General features: G+C 42.2%; 1 protein-coding gene across 2 annotated transcripts in view; it reads left to right on the forward strand.

Annotated features, from left to right (window-relative positions):
* TTC17 (tetratricopeptide repeat domain 17) overlaps positions 1–16,645 on the forward strand; it is a 3,338,929-nt gene that overhangs the window by 1,532,916 nt on the left and 1,789,368 nt on the right. For both annotated transcript variants that reach the window (XM_044083397.1, XM_044083398.1), the window contains exon 13: positions 13,824–13,989. In XM_044083397.1, coding sequence (XP_043939332.1) covers positions 13,824–13,989 — 166 coding nt within the window. The remainder of the gene's footprint in view (positions 1–13,823; positions 13,990–16,645) is intronic.

A 16,645-nucleotide genomic window follows, 5' to 3' on the forward strand; every position in this document is an offset into this window, starting at 1 on the left:
AGAAAATCTGAACTACTGCTGGTGGCATTTGCTGCAGGGGCAGAGGGAAAGGCTATTTCAAAGCAAACCATTTCCAAATGGATAAGCCATTCTATTTGTTTCTGCTATATGCACCATGGAAAAACTATCCCTCAGGGGATCAGATCCCATTCCACCAGGGCTGCATCTACTTCTACAGCCATTCTCAGAGGTGTTCCTACCAGGGACATTCTAGAAACTGCTACCTGGAGCTCATTTCATACATTCACCAAACATTACCATTTACCACTTTTCTCTAAATCCAGAGCTGGCTTTGCCGCTGCTGTCCTGCTGGTCCTAATGCTGTATAATTCCCTCCACCCAACCATAGCTTTGGGAATCTACCCAAATGTAATGACTGAAACAGTGAAACACAAAGAACATAGTACAGTTGTGTACACTTACCATAATTGTAGATGTTCGAGTGTATTCACATTTGCAGTCCTGGGTACCCTCCCTCCAGCCCCTATTTTTCTCTGGCTATACCTCTACTTTCTTTCACTATGCTTAAAAGCCCTTTTGGTGTATTTACCTTTGGGATTGGAAGTATATTTTTTGTGGGTTTAATTTTATTTCCTCCCCATTTGGGTGGCACCTGACATCTGGGGCAAGAAAAACTAATGTAATGGCATCAGCTGCATGTTTTATACCCTTGACGACCTGACGTCTTGGAAGAAGAGACAGCAACTGATGCAGGACCCAAGACTTTGTTAATCAGGCCGACTGAAGGCAACCTGCCAGCAGATTATCCAAATGTAATGACTGCAACAGTGAATAACACTCTAACATCTACATTTATGGTAAGTGTACACAACTGTACTGTCAGCTGCCTGTCGTGGACCAGGATGTGCCAAGTTACACATGCACTCAAGTCATTCACCACAGGTGCCAGTGTGATTCAATCATAGGCCAAGTGGATGTAGATGACCTAAGACATACCTTCCTAGCCTATATAAAGAGTGACATTATGGAGTGCTCTGTGTCAAATGTGCCAGTATTGAGTAGCATTTTACATTCACCAAGGACGATGCCACAATATTAACAGAGGATAATTGACTTTAATTGACTTAGTTTTTTCTGTCATTCTAGGGCAATATAATATTTGTCAGTATGGGAGGATAGGAATAACAAACCGCATTGCTTTTCTTTGGAATGTCTGCACCAGTCCCCACTAGGCTTTTGAATATTGGCTAAAACATTGTCCTCCCCCATATTGCGTTTTAGGCATTTCCAGTTTGACAAAACTTTCAGCGTAGCAAAGTCTACCCAAGGAAAGTCTAAAGGTGTTACTGCTTAATGCCAGGACTCCAAACAAGAAGCTGCACTCCCTCCAAGCTTTCCTTGCCCTGGAAAATGCAGGCATCAGTGGAGTTACCAAGATATATTTAAAGCTACGAAAAGAAAATGTCATAACAGAGCAAGGCTTTAGAGCCTTCCACATTTACATCAAGGACTAAAGGTGGAAGTGTCTTGATCTGCATCAGTAGTAAGCGTACCTATAGGTTGGTTAAACAGGATGATAAACTGGAATTCCTCCACGTGCAGATTTCCATGTATAAAGTCCCATATCTATATTAGCAAGCTGCAGGTCCCCTTCTGTGTCCAATGATATCCACAGCTCTTAATTAGATGTATTAGAGGTGTTCACCATTCACCCAACTAGCATACCCATGATGGACATTGTCTTTTTAAGTTGGGAGTCATACAAACCCCAAATTTGCATATGCAAAGATTCTTAGACTTTATAAACACAAACAACCTGGACTAGATAGTGCATATGGCTATCTGAAGTCCAAACATATTGGACCTTGTACTCGCAAACGTGAGAATGCTGCATCCCTGGTGTCATGTCCTGTCTGGTTAGGTCAGACCACAAAGCAGTCGTCTTAAAAATAAATCAGTTTTGTAATTCCATTAAACCCGGTCTTAGTTAGAAACGACTCTAAGGCAAACTGCCTTTTATTAAGTGATAACCTGTCAATTTCAAGCCCCTCCAAACCCAGATAACACAGCATCCTTTATGGAATTATTCACAGAAGCTGTGTATAACCATGTCACTGATTGGTTAAAAAAATCACAAACCACCCTGCTGGAATCCAAAAATAAAACGGGTTGTACAACAAAAGAAAGTCATAGATAAAAATTAGGTAGTATAACCATTAAAAGTAATAAACTCATCAAACGGAATGGCAACTAAGAGAACTAATTTAAGTCCAAGAAAGCAAACTGTATTTTTCCAACAAAGCAAATTTTGAGGAAAAGATAGCATCCCATTTGAAGGGTAGTCATAAGGCCATCTTTACCTATATCCAAAACCTCAGCAATGTGCCAAACTGCTGGTAAATGGAGCCATGTTCATGAAACCCGGAGATGTAGCAAGTCTTCTGGCTGAAATGTTCAGTTCCAAATTTACCCTTCTCTCTCCCCCAGCTTGCCCTCAGGAAATAAGTAACAACTCTTTCAACTGTCATTTGGGAGCAGGTCTTAAAGGAGATCCCGAAAGCCAAGGATATAGTTTTGATGGGCCCTGATAGGATGCTTTCTAAATAACCTAAAATATGACCTGTCAGCACCACTAGATTCACTGTTCAGCTATAGCATCTGAAAAGGCTTCATGCGAGGCAAATGGAAAACTGCAGCGGTCATCCCGTTGCACAAAGGTGGTCCATCAGTGGCCCCCTGGGAACTACAGATTACTTAGTCTGTGTAGTTTTGTATGCAAAGTTGTGAAAAAGCTGTAAAGAATGGTCATGGAAATGATTAACAATGGTATGGAAAACCTTCAGACACTGAACCCAACCCAGTTTAGTTCCATCAAAGGCAGGTCATACCTAATGAACCAGATTAACTTCTTTAAGAAGGTCACCGATGCTATAGATGAAGGCAAAATGGTGCATACTGCCTACTGTGACCTAGCTAAGGCAGGCATTTGATACAATAACCTACTACTTGGGCATTGTAAATAAAGTCCTGTGATTAGGAGTAAACCCCTTTTTAACCGGTTGAACAGCAAACTGGCTCACAGAACCCAGGAGATAAGACTTGGAGAGAGAACCTACACAGAGGCCAGTCACCAGTAGGGTCTTGTAGAACTGTGTTTCCCATGGTCCTCCATGGCATCTGTTACTCAGAAATCAGGCTTACCAAATTTGCAGATTGCTGGCTAGGAAAAATCACAGAAACCCCTTCAAGAAAATAACATTTTACAGGAAGGTCTAACACAGACAAATGATTGGTGCCAAAGCCTTAACTTAAAACTGAATGCCAAAAAATTCATGGTAGTAAATGTTGGGAAGCTGGCCACTTCAGAAGCTACCTCATAAAAAACACCCCTAAAAGTAGAAACATTTATCAAGGATTTAGGGACTCTTGTTCATAGGTTGGTACTAGGCTATTGGCCCAAGGGCCTACGTAAGCCTAGCCAACAAGATTCCCTGGCTTACGCCACCCAAGAAAGTTATTTTCCTGTACCACTGTGGAGCGGAGACACAGAAGTGATCCCTGGGGTGTATTTCCTATTTCCTATCCACTAATGAATAACTTTGCTTGCCATAGATGGGTAGCCTGTTCCAGAGTATAGGAAGTCTCTGGGACAGGAATCTATCCCTCCAGCATGTCCTGTTTATTGTGGTGACAAGGTTTAGGTCCCTAGAAAGTGTAGCTTGGAGGGATTGGTATTTCTTTAGGTGTAGCATGTCCAACAGCTGTGGGTTTGACATAGCTTTATATGTAAGGCAGAGATCACCTCGGAGTAGGCGATATGCTACAGAGTAAAGCTGGAGTTTTTTGAGGCGGTCAGTGTAGGGCATGTGTTTGAGGCCAGTAATCCTCTTTGTGAGGTACTTCTGTGGCCTTTCCAGCTGCTGCAGATGTCTTGTGAGGTATATTCCAAAAGGGGCGTTTTACTCTATAACGGGTCTAATGAGTGTCGAGTAGAGGGGAACAATGACCTTTTTTTCCCTGGATGAGAACCCTTTTATGATGGTGTGCCACGTAGAAGGACTTCCTGACTACTGTGGCGTTGACTATCAAAGGAGAGACTTCTGTCCACCTGGGTCCCAAGGTCTCTTATCACACATTCGGTGTTAAGTAGATTGCTGCCTATGTGGTAGTTCATGGGTACAGAGTTTTTACCACAGGGAATGACACTGCACTTTTTGGCATTGAGCTTGAGGCCATGGCTCTGACACACCAGGCATCTGTCTCAGCGAGGCCCTTCTGTAGGATTTCCACATCATTTGAGGCCTTGACTATGGCTCCTAGTTTGCAGTTATCTGCGAACTTCGTTAGCCAGAGGCCTTCTGTGTTAGCCTGTACTTAAGAGAAGTAGATTCCAAACAGGAGAGGTCCCAGGACGGAACCCTGTGGTACTCCACTTGTCACTGCTTTGCGATCAAATTTGGAGTCTGCAACTTTTACAGTGTGGGTTCTGTCAATGAGCCAGTTGGCAACCCATTTTGTGACGTAGGGATTTATACCTAGTTTAGTGAGTTTAGCTATAATTCCAGAATGGGGGATGGTGTTGAAAGCCTTGGCGAGGTCAAGATAGGCTGTGTGAACCACCTTACCCTCATCTACGGCTTTGGTGACTGCCTCAAAGAAGTAGATTAGATTCAGGAGGCATGATCTGCCTTTCACAAACCTGAACTGGGTGGGATCCAGAGTTTGAAGGTTACCAATGTCTTTGAGTTCCATGATGATACGTTCCATGGCTTTGCAGACCAGGCTCATCAGGCCAATAGGTTGATAGTTCCCGGGATCAGTGGTGGCTCCCCCTTTGTGTAGTCTGATAACTGTTACTGTGCGCCATTCAGTGGGCACAAAGCCTGATGCGAGGCTATTACTGAACATGGTGCTTAAGTGGGGAGCCAGTTCGTTCTGAAGTTCGTATAAAACGCAGTCTGGGATGTTGTCCGGTCCCATGGATGCTGTATTTTTGCCTTTAGAGAGTGCAGCTTTTACCTGCGTAGCTGTGATCACAGGGACTCTGCATTCTTCCTGTATAGATATGGGCCCTTTAGGGGGTTCGGGGGGGGGGGTAAAGATAGCACTGAACCTATCTGCCAGGATGTTGGCAATATCAGTTGGTTCTGTAATTTTCGTGCCTTTGTGCTGTAACTCAGAGCAGATCTGGATGTTGCCATCGAGATTCTTGACATAGCTATAGAATGCTTTATGATTGGCCTTAGAATTAGTGGTGATTTTGTTTTCGTAGCTAGCTTTGGAGGATCTTATAAGGGATCTCAGCTTCTTACTGAGGCTGACCAGGGAGCTCCTCCACTCATGGGATTTTACTCTCTTTTGCAACAGTTTCTTCCTTCTGTTGTACAGTTTGTTTAAGGCAGGGGACCACCAGATTGGCTTCCTTTTTTTGGAGGATGGCATCTTGGTTCTGTTTGGGATAGCACGATCCATGCACTCGTGTAAGTGCTTATAGAGTGCATTTGTGTAGGATTCAGCAGTTGTAACTTTATTGTCCATCTGTATGGGTGTCATGAAGTTCACCACTTCTGTCTTAAGAATAAGTTGGCTTTGGAGAAATATTTTACCGTGGTTTCCTTAATGGAGGGTGGGGCAGGATGTGGATATCAAAGGTGATTAGCTTATGGTCTTATCGGACCAACGAGGAGTGGACTTCAGATGTGGAACACCGGTCACTCATGTTACTTATAACTAGGTCTAGGATATTGTTGCCCCTGGTGGGGGTGTGGATAAGTTGATCCAGGGCACTGGAGTTTATGAATTCCAGAAAGCATTGAGCTAAGGAGTTGGTACACGAGTAGTTTTCCCAGATGTTCTTCGTGTTTCACTGTTGCAGTCATTACACTTTGGGTTATCCTCCTGGCAGGCTACCCTCAGTCGGCCTGAATTCCAAAGTCTAGGTCCGACGTCGTTTGCTGTCACCACTTCCCTGACGTCAATGCGCCAGGGGTTTAAAAGATGCAGCCGCCGCTATTTTCTTTAGTCTTTCTTGTCGTGCGGTGCCCGAAGCAGAAGCAGTTCGCTAGTGCCGGTCAGCCGACTCCTGAGATTTTCGTGTTCGAATTTCAGATCCGAAGTCTTCATTAAAGGCTAAGTACCCTGTTGGGGAAAATTTTTTTCTTGCCGACCGATGTCAGAAAAAGTTAATAATTGTATTTCTTGTGGGAAACAAATACCTCATAAGGATTTTCATTCTTACTGTATTTTTTACCTAGGCCCTGACCACGATGTTGCTTGTTGTCGGTTTTGTGCTAGATTTAACCAGCGCAGTATAAAGCGCCAGTATGATTTTGCTCATCACTATTTTGGCAAAAGATTTAATTACACAATGTCATCGGATAGCCAACCGACTACCGCAATTCACAAGAAACGCAAAGAAAAGGACAGGCATCCGAGGTCTAAAACAGATGACGAGGCTTCTTCTAAGCCAGTCGCAGGTTTGTCGGCTCTCAGTGAGGCGCTTTCGCAGCCCCTGATGCCTGCTACTTTGGACCCGCAGGCCGCTACAGACTCCCACGTGGAGTCGTCTAGGCCGCTGGAAGCTCAAGGTATTGGACCTTTGGAAACTATTCCCTCAGATGGGTCCGGAGCCGCTGAGCAAGCATCGAATTCTGAGGGTGTTTTCAGACCTACTCAATTGTACATTTACAAAGGCAAAGACTGAAGCATCTTTACAGACAAAGGAACAAGTACAACAGCCTCATGGTAAGGCCTCCATGCCCAAAAAACAGATGCTCAAAATGGTCGAAGACTTAATTACTTTGATCAGGGGTTCCCATCCCCCTCCTGATAAGAGGCCTAGGCAAGAGACAGAATATGAATCTTCAGATCAGGTTTCCATTTCTTCAGATTCCTCTTCTGATCAGGAATACTCCCTTCCTCCCTATGAGGATTCTGATGCTGAAGAATCTATCCCTACAGCCTCCCCTCCTGAGGATTACTCTTTTGGGGGTACCTTGCATACCATGTGGGAACATTTCCACTGGGAGAGCCAAGATTATTCTGAATCAAAGAAAAGGCTCATGGACTTTCTTTTACTCCCACAACACAGGCCCCTAGTTATTCCGCCTATGTTAGACATTGTAGATCATGTATTTTCAGAGTCCAGTCTGACCCCTGACTCCTTACCTCCAGCTCCTGTTAAGCCGGACAGGTACTACTGGGTGCCTGACTCTCATAAATTCCTTTTCAAGAACCCTGCTGCTAATCCAGAAACTATTTCTCAGGGTCCCAAAGGGGTCAAGGCATCCACTGCAAAAAACCCTACACCCTCCGACAGGGATTCTAGAGCATTAGACAGATGGGGAAAAAAGATTTACACCTCTGCTACCTTGGCTATAAGGGCTTTAATTTGTCAATTTCATATGCACAAATATCAGCAATATATTATGTCACTGCTTAAAGAGAAAATGTTGATAAATTCTGAAGGTGCAGAAAACAAATACATGCAGGATTTATTGCATGCAACTGAGCAAGTTGGAAAACATACTTTGCAATGTGGTTTTGATTCTTTGGAGGCCTCCTGTAGGGCCGCTGTCACGGGGTCTGTCATTAGGAGGCATGCTTTGTTAAAGGAACAAAAGTTACCAGATCATGTTAAAGCAAAATTATTAGATGCTCTATTACAGCATAATACTTTGTTTGGTGTTAAAAGAAAATGGAGGACAAAGCTAAATCTATGCAAACAGTCAAGGATATCTTACAGGTACAGCCTCCAAGATTTAGCAGACACTGGCCTACAAAGAATTGGTCCTTTCCAGTGTCAGACAGACCACAAAGGGGCAGATATAGATGCCCAAGAGGCAGATCCCAGCCCCAAGGTTCATACAGGTCTAAACAATGGGGTGCTTCTACCTCCAAAAGTGGAGAAGATAAATCACAGCCTTGCAGGAAACAGTCCCAATAACTTCCCCCTGCCTATGCCAAGCACAAGCAGCGCCTTTAGGGGGAAAACTAGCACCTTTTTCTCAAAATTGGCACATAATAACCCAGGGCAAATGGGTCTTAGATATAGTGTCACAGGGCTACAAGTTTCACTTTCATACCCTGCCAAGGGCAAACGGTTGGCCAGACCTACCAAAAAACCAATGGGCAAAGGCACAAAAACAAGTCTCATCCCTCATGGACATGAGGGTCATTCAGCAAGTACCAGAACAAGAGCAGAGACAAGGATTTTATTTAAGACTGTTCTTGGTACCCAGAAAGGACAAAGCCTGGAGACCAATACTGGACCTATCTATTCTAAACACATATCTGGATATACCAAAATTCAAAATGTTGACCTTACAGCAGCTTCTGCCCATGCTAGGCAAGAAGGCTTGGCTTGTGACTTTAGACCTAAAAGATGCATACCTGCATGTCCCAATCAGACAAACATGCAGAAGATACCTCAGATTCCAAGCGGGCTCAATGCACTATCAATTGTCTGCACTGCCCTTTGGCTTATCTACTGCGCCCAGGGTCTTCACAAAGTGCCTGGCACCAGTAATTGCATTCTGCAGACAGAGGGATACAAATATATCCTTACTTGGACGACTGCCTCATTCAAGCAGAGGACAAGGACATTCTACTGCAGCATCTGGCGTTTGTAAAAAGATTACTACCATGCCTAGGGTTACACAGTCAACGAACAAAAATCAAAACTAGTACCCTCTCAAGAGATAATATTCCTGGGTGCAAGCTTAAATACAACTGCCCAGGTGGCATATCTCACGCCAGACAAACAAAGGCAACTAACTACCTACTTCACACTGTTGGCAACAAAGGCCCAGTTATCTGCAAGAAAAATTCTGCAGGCTTTGGGCTTCTTGGCATCCTGCATTCTACTAATTCCATATGCATGACTGCATATGAGGAAACTTCAGTGGTACCTAAAAAGTGTTTGTACTCAGCATTGCCACAGCCTGGAAACAGTAATTACTCTCATTCCCTGCCTGCAACGGGAGTTTCGATGGTGTCACCAGAACAAAGGACAGCCATTCACCTTACCCCCAGCCAGGCAGACATAGACAACGGATGCATCAAATTATGCCTGGGGGGCACACACAGCAGGAAGGATGTATTCAAGGCACATGGTCCGCCAACCAAATGCATCTACATATCAATCAAAAAGAGATGCTAGCTGTTCAGAATGCCCTGACAGCCCTCAAAGACCTACTTCATCCGGGACAACTACTGATAAATACAGACAATACCACGATCATGTGGTATATAAACAAGCAGGGAGGCACTCATTCTTACCCCCTCTGCAGACTAGCCATGACTTTGTGGGACAAAGCATTGACTTACCAGGTACATCTGCAGGCACAGTTCCTGCCAGGAAAGATAAATAATCTGGCAGATGAACTAAGCAGAAACCTCATGGATCCCCACGAATGGAAATTGGATCCACAAGTCTTCAACATAACAAGGAAATGGGGATGCCCGGACATAGACCTATTTGCCTCTCCTCACAACTGCCAACTAAAGAAATTCTGCACAAGGACTTATCACAGACAAGCATGGAAAGTGGATGCCCTGTCTTTCAGCTGGAAAAACTTAACAGTATATGCCTTTCCTCCCCTGCCTCTCCTCCCCAAGATACTCCTAAAGGTCAGACAAGAGAAGCCAAAAATTATACTGATTGCCCCAGACTGGCCCCGCCAGTACTGGTATCCAATCCTAAGGAACTTGGCTCAATGCCCAGCCTGGATCTTTCCTCAAATACCTCACCTACTGTCCCAACAAAACAATCAGATCCTGCACAACCAACTCAAGACCTTAAATCTGGCAGCATGGCGGATAATACAGTCATACAAAACACACCTCTCACTAAAGCGGTGATGGATGTCATTTTGGAGGCCAGGAGGCCTAGTACTAGAAAATCTTATGCTGGAAAATGGAAGAGATTATGTGCCTGGAACTAGGCACAAGGAATTGACACAACAGTACCAAATATTTCTCAGATTTTGCAATACTTAACTGAGATGCTGGACAAAGGCCTATCTTTTTCATCTACTAAAATCCATGCCTCTGCCATTTCGGCTCATTACAATACAGAGCCACCAATCTTTTCTCATCCTTTGTTAAGGCAGTACCTCAGAGGAGCCAAAAACTTAAGGCCTCCAAGGAGATCACCAGTACCTGCATGGGACCTCAATTATGTTTTGGAAAAACTCATTCTGCCCCCTTTTGAGCCAGCCGCTACAGCTGATATAAAGTTTTTATCTTGGAAAACAGCTCTGCTCCTAGCAGTAACCTCTGCAAGACGAGTCTCAGAGCTACAGGCACTCGTAGCTGTGGAACCTTTTATCATTTTTTATCCAGACAGGGTTTCTCTGAGGACAAACCCAACATTTATGCCCAAGGTGGTGTCCAGTGTGGCCCTTAACCAAACTATTCATCTGCCTACTTTGTATCCAAACCCACAGAATAAGGGAGAGAGAATTCTGCATTCTTAGGACATACACAGACAGCTACGCTTCTACTTGAACAGAACCAAAGCTTTCAGAAAGACTGAGCACCTACTAGTGGCATATGCTGCATAATCACAAGGAAAGGCTATCTCAAAGCAGACTATTTCAAAGTGGATAGGCCACTGCATCCATTTCTGCTATTCACAACATGGCAAACCAGTGCCTAAGGGCATTAGGTCACATTCTACCAGAGCAGCAGTCACTTCATCAGCCTTCCTCAGGGTAGTACCAACCAAAGACATTTTAGAGGCTGCTACCTGGAGTTCAGTTCACACCTTTACAAAGCACTATCATTTACCACTCTACTCTAAATCCAGGGCAGGCTTTGCCACTGCAGTTCTGCAAGGCCTCATAGCCGCTCCTAATGCTATTTAGCTCCAGCCTCCCAAACTTAGCTTTGGGATTCAACCCAAGTGTAATGACTGCAACAGTGAAACACAAAGAACATAGTACAGCTGTGTACACTTAACATAAATGTAAATGTTTGAGTGTATTCACTGTTGCAGTCCAGGTTACCCACCATCCCCCTTTTCTTTGCTGGAACTTAACTACACTTCTCTAATCTATACAACCTATGTGGTGTATTTGCTTGTAGATGAAGGTATTATATATTTTGGTGCATGCATGTTTTATTGGCATATTTTTAGCCTACTCTTTTGGGGGCACCTGACATCTGGGGCAAGAAAAACTAAAGAAAATGGCATCGGCTACATCTTTTGTACCCCTGGCACACTGACGTCAGGGAAGAGGCGACAGCAACCGACGCCGGACCTAGACTTTGGAATTCAGGCCGACTGAGGGTAGCCTGCCAGCAGGATAACCCAAGTGTAATGACTGCAACAGTGAATACACTCGAACATCTACAATTATGGTAAGTGTACATAACTGTACTTTAATTGTGGGGTAGTTGATGTCGTCCATTATTAGGGTGTTTGGTTGAACCGTAATATTTTCCAGTACATCAAGAAAGGAGGAGTGGGGAGTCCTGGGGCATGGTAGGGGATATGTAGCAAGGTACAATTTGGATTGCAGTTTTGCCCAGAGTTAGTTACACTTGGATAACCTCGGATGCCTTATGCTGAGCAGCTAGCCTGGAGTTGTGGATATCTTTAATGAATATTGTCACACACCTGTTTCGGTCCAGGTTACATGGCCGAAAAGTGTGGTATGAGTTATAGCTTGGTGGTGCAGGGGTGCTCTCTGGACCCTTGAACCAGGTCTCCGTTATTGCACAGATATCGATGTTCTCCATTTTAAGGAGTGCGTCGAGTGAGTGCATTTTGAGATTTAGACTTCTAGCATCAAGTATCATTACCCTCAGTTTTTACTTGCCTGTTTCTGTTACGGTCAGCACCTCTGAACCTTTCCTAAAAAAAGGCATTATAGGGGCAGCAAGAGCCTTAGCCAGTATCCGGAACCTTTGCAAATGTCCCAGTTGTTGTAGATAGTAACCTGGCTTTTGACCAACATTCATCTTAATTAATGAGAAAACTATTCTGTTTTGTTAATAAGCAAGGACATGGCATTTACATCCAGAGACGTCGTCATGCCACTATACTCTGCCCTTATCAAACCCGTCACTGAGTATATCTCTCCCTTGCTTATCTATCTGACTGGGCACTTGCAACAACTGGGACATCTGCAGAGGTTCCTTGTGAAAAATGTACAGGGCGTAAGCGCAATGCCCAATGCAGATTGCCTCTGAGCCCTGTTCCTACACTGCCTCGAGACTACGATATAATTTGTGTGGCATACAGGGCATTCTTGGATCCCACCTTCATTGAGCTTTAACCTGTCTGCAAAATGAAAAGTGTCAATTAGTAGATCCAATAATCTGAACTTGATTTTTGGTTTAAGTAGGGCATGTTGGTGGGACAAGAATGTATCTCTGAATTACCATTTGCTGGAGTAAGCTTCACATCTATGTAAAACCGAACCCTTCCCTAACCCTATTCAAGTGTAACCTGGGCAAGTGGATGGGAAATTGAAATTCACCTCTGGTCTTGCACCTGTCTCTGGACAGAGGCAGCAGGTGAATTGAGCCCTAATTGACATACGCCCCTTAAAACAACCTCTTAAGCAAAATAGCCTGTGGGATAGATTTGGGTTGCATGGCTAGGCTTATAAAGGTTCCAGTGGTCGTTAGCCTAGTATACAACTGTGATCCTGTGAAATAGATGATTGTTTGCAGAGTGAACTTATTTACCTCTCTCCGTTCTCTAAAATTGGGCAGTCGCACATTATATATTTAGTCACATTTATAATTTTGTTTTACATTCTTGCTAATTGTACTTTTTTTCTAGTTGTAGCTTGCTATGTTCCTTATGGTCCAGAAGTTGGGAGTTTTCCTAGTCCATTGCTGGGATATCATGGCACGTTTCAGTGAGAAGATAGAGAGCTAGCGCTGTGAAAAATTTGCAGTGGGAGAGGGCTTCCAGAAAAGGAGAACCCAGCAATTAAGTCTGTGTGCGTAGGGGTCTCATCAGTCATCTAATAGCTTAGTACTTTTATACCTTATTAGGTGCTTAATTGGGTCTCTATTAACTGCATCTTTCCTACAGGCAGTCATTTTTTTTAAGGCTTCCTGTAGTATACCATGTTTACATTATTAGTGAATTGTTAACCTTTGCCTTACTGCCAATGCAGTGGTGGTAACAGCAGATTCCCTTTAAAAACAAATTGTTTAAATATAAGACTTCATCAAATCATACCTACAAATTAATCAAGCAACTACATAACTAACAGCATAGGATCTCAATTCTGCAATACATAAAACATTCCATTCTGTTAGTCTCACCGATGGTAGCAATCTTTGCAAAAGTAGCCATTTAGAGAGTGCCAGTCAGGTAGTCTTCATTAACTGAAAAGTCAGTAATGTCATTTTGAGTGGTTACCACCACTGCATTGGCAGTAACGCAAAGGTTAACAATTCACTAATAATGTAAACATGGGATTTGTTTTTGAAGGGAAATCTGCTGTTTATCTTGCTGATCACCTCAGTTTCACTTGTTCCCTTTCAGAAGGTGCATATTATGCTCTCCATTTTTTCATTTATGGGTGCCTAATGTACAGCTTTAGTTTCCCAGTAGAAAACAGGGCAAAAAGGCTGAAAATTTCTCCTGCAGAAACTTGGTAGTGGTGTGCGTCAGCCATGTTTATATGTAAGGATGCAGATGTGAATGAACAAATTATCTACTGTGATAGGTATGCCTGGTAATAAATGGTAGGTCCTTAGAAGCAGCCTATTGTAATTATTCTCTTTGTTTACTGTCATGTCATGGTGTTAAGCATAAAGAACACCGGTATGGATGCTTCTATTTATGTTTTAAGACCCGTTAAAATTGTATCTGCTTTTCTTTCCATCACCAGAATCCAATCTATACTGGATAAGAATGGAAACTTCACTACCGGTCAAGTGCCAAATTGTTTATCAGTACCCGATTTTGGTAATAATGAGTCATTGCACCATATTACAGCAGAGTTGGAGAGGAGACTGGCTCTTGAAACTGTATTACCTGATGATCATGCAAAACAAGTAAGAATTCCTTCGTTTTAATTAATTAAAAGAAAAAAGTGTGGCACTACCTCTTTATGTTGCTTTTAGCAGAAGGTCTTGTATGTTATTGTGTTTTACCATTCTCAACAGCTTGTCATAATGTTACTTTATATATATATATATATATATATATATATATATATATATATATATATATATATATATATATATATAATGTTGAATGTTTTTATTTAAGGTAATGCTTTCCACTTGATAAAGTCTCAACCTTGGAGTAGAAGTCAAGGTTGTCTGTGCATTGCATACCAGACACAATCCTGGTACAAAGCGGATGACTGTAGGAAATTTAAAATTATCATTGTTTTAAATGATTACAACCAACTAACCCTTTTAAGAGACTGCAGTACACTTCTACAGTTGTCATATACCTGGGTTGATTTCAGTTTAAAATGGAGAGGTGTCACCAGTGTTCTTATTCTCAAAACACTTTTCTTTTTTAGTATTTCACACTTTTTCACTGTGAGTAGCCACAACTCCATTTGTACTCCGTTGTCTTCATGTTTTGGTGTACCAGTGAATTTAGTGTCATAGTCTTGATCACATTAACTGAATGGAGTTGCATGACTTGCTCAGAATCACAGTTGCAGTTCATCCTTTGGATGGATGCAGTCCTGTGACTTGTATTACAGCTTTCTATAGTAAAATGTTGCATGTTATTTTCTGGAGAATTTGGGTGATGTGACCTGAACCTTATAAAAGAAATGGTAGAAGGATGGTTTAATTGAAAAATGAACTGTATTTCTTGGAATTCCATAACACACAAACTTAATTATATCTGGAAATACCACTTTGCTGTATCAAGACTTAACTATGTAAGAGAAGTAATATAAATTACTGAGAGGGGCTGACAAAGGATAAAGTATTCCAGAATAAAGTGAATCTCACAAAAAAGATGAGGAGCAAATGCAGTGTGCTAAAGGGAAAATGAGGATCTATCTGAATAATATGCATGAGTAGAAGAAATTGCAGTTAAGCAACTATCTTTTGGTAACAAATCTAGAGCACAACAACTTTTAGCACAACAGCTTAGGAAATAGAACATTGAAGGGGTTGTTGCCAAACTTAGGGAACCTATAACAAGAAAAATTACCAGAGGTCCTGTAGAGGTTTTGGAGATATTTTGGAAATTTTATGAATGTTTAAAGCAGAGAAATGTGGAAATCAAGGAATGGTACAAAGGGAAGTATGTATGGAAGATTTAATTATGCCAAGGTTAGTGACAGGTGAAGTTCAACTATCAGTTAAGATAGGAGGTGATGAGAGAGAAACCGTGATGTATAATCCATCTTCAGAAAAGTTTCCAGGAATAGATGGTATTTCTCTCAGTTTGGAAACTAAGAGGAACGAAAGTGATAAAGATCTGGAAGGTTTTGTTTAGCAGTATTTTAAAAGGAGGGGAAGCACCAACATCTTGGAAGAAAGCTGTGGTGGCTGTGTTGCCTAAAGATGGCAAAGATCCCTCTGACCCAGATTCATATATACCCATTTCAATATTAACCACGATTATAAAGTTTGTCTATATTATATAGATATGTGATGGATATGGGTCAGTTTGTTTTTATGGAGGGGAGGCAGACATTTGGCATTAACAAAATGATGATCAGAAGGGAAGCAGAATGTAAGAAAATACCTCTGTTGTTGGTGGGTCTTGATGCAGATAAATCTAAATGATAAATGACAGAGTAAGCTGGGATTTTGAGTATGGCATTGGAGGCAATTTGCATTTCCTGATAGAATAAGGTTAATGAGAAAAGTATATGAAGGATCACAGGCAACAGTTAAAGTAGGAGGGTTCCTCTCAGTTAACTTGTTTGAGCAGAGCAAGCAGGCAGGGGTGTCCTCTTTCCCCTCTATTTGCTTTATACTTCGAGCCGTTGGCAAATAGAATAATGGACTCGGAAATACCAAGGATATAAATAGTATATGGAATTTTTTGGAGAAAATTGAGAAAGGAACCAAGGTATTGAAAGCAAATAATTAGAGAGAGAGAAAGGTAATAGAATGGAAAAAGGTCAAGAATTTATTTGCACTGCAGGTTAGACATTGCCTTCCTTGTCAAGGATTGATATCAGAGTAATAGGCAAAGAGAAAGAAATAGAGGGGTCTTAAATAAAAGACGAGCACTGGTAGACTTTAGTAGCATATAGAACAGAAACTGCCATTAAAAAAGGAAAAATTAGAGCATATAAAATATTGCATGATAACTATAAAAATCAATCAGAGGAGGTAGAAAGGATTGGGAAGAGAGACTGGATAAGCAATTTGCAAAGAAACATTGGGAGGATATATGTATCTCTCCCACATACGCGTCAAAATCTAGAAGATTTAGGATTTTGGCTTGGAAATGTTTACATAAATGTTTTCATACCTCAAATAGACACCAGAGAATTTTTTCTCTGAGATAGACGGCAAATGTTGGAGGTGTGACTGAGTGGAAAGAAGTACTTGGGTTGGTGGACTTAAAGGATTCTCTGCAGGATGCACTGTTGGAGATGCTGGGTGGAGGGATCGTTGTCACGAGAGATGATTTTTCTGAGCTGTGATACAGAATCGGAATTTGCCTAGACATGGTAAGGCTTTACTGTGTCTGTGGTGGCTGCCAAAATAGGAATTACTT

This window comes from Protopterus annectens, chromosome 9.part0 (assembly GCF_019279795.1).
Source record: "Protopterus annectens isolate FY-2018-M chromosome 9.part0, PAN1.0, whole genome shotgun sequence".
Lineage (NCBI taxonomy): Eukaryota > Metazoa > Chordata > Ceratodontiformes > Protopteridae > Protopterus > Protopterus annectens.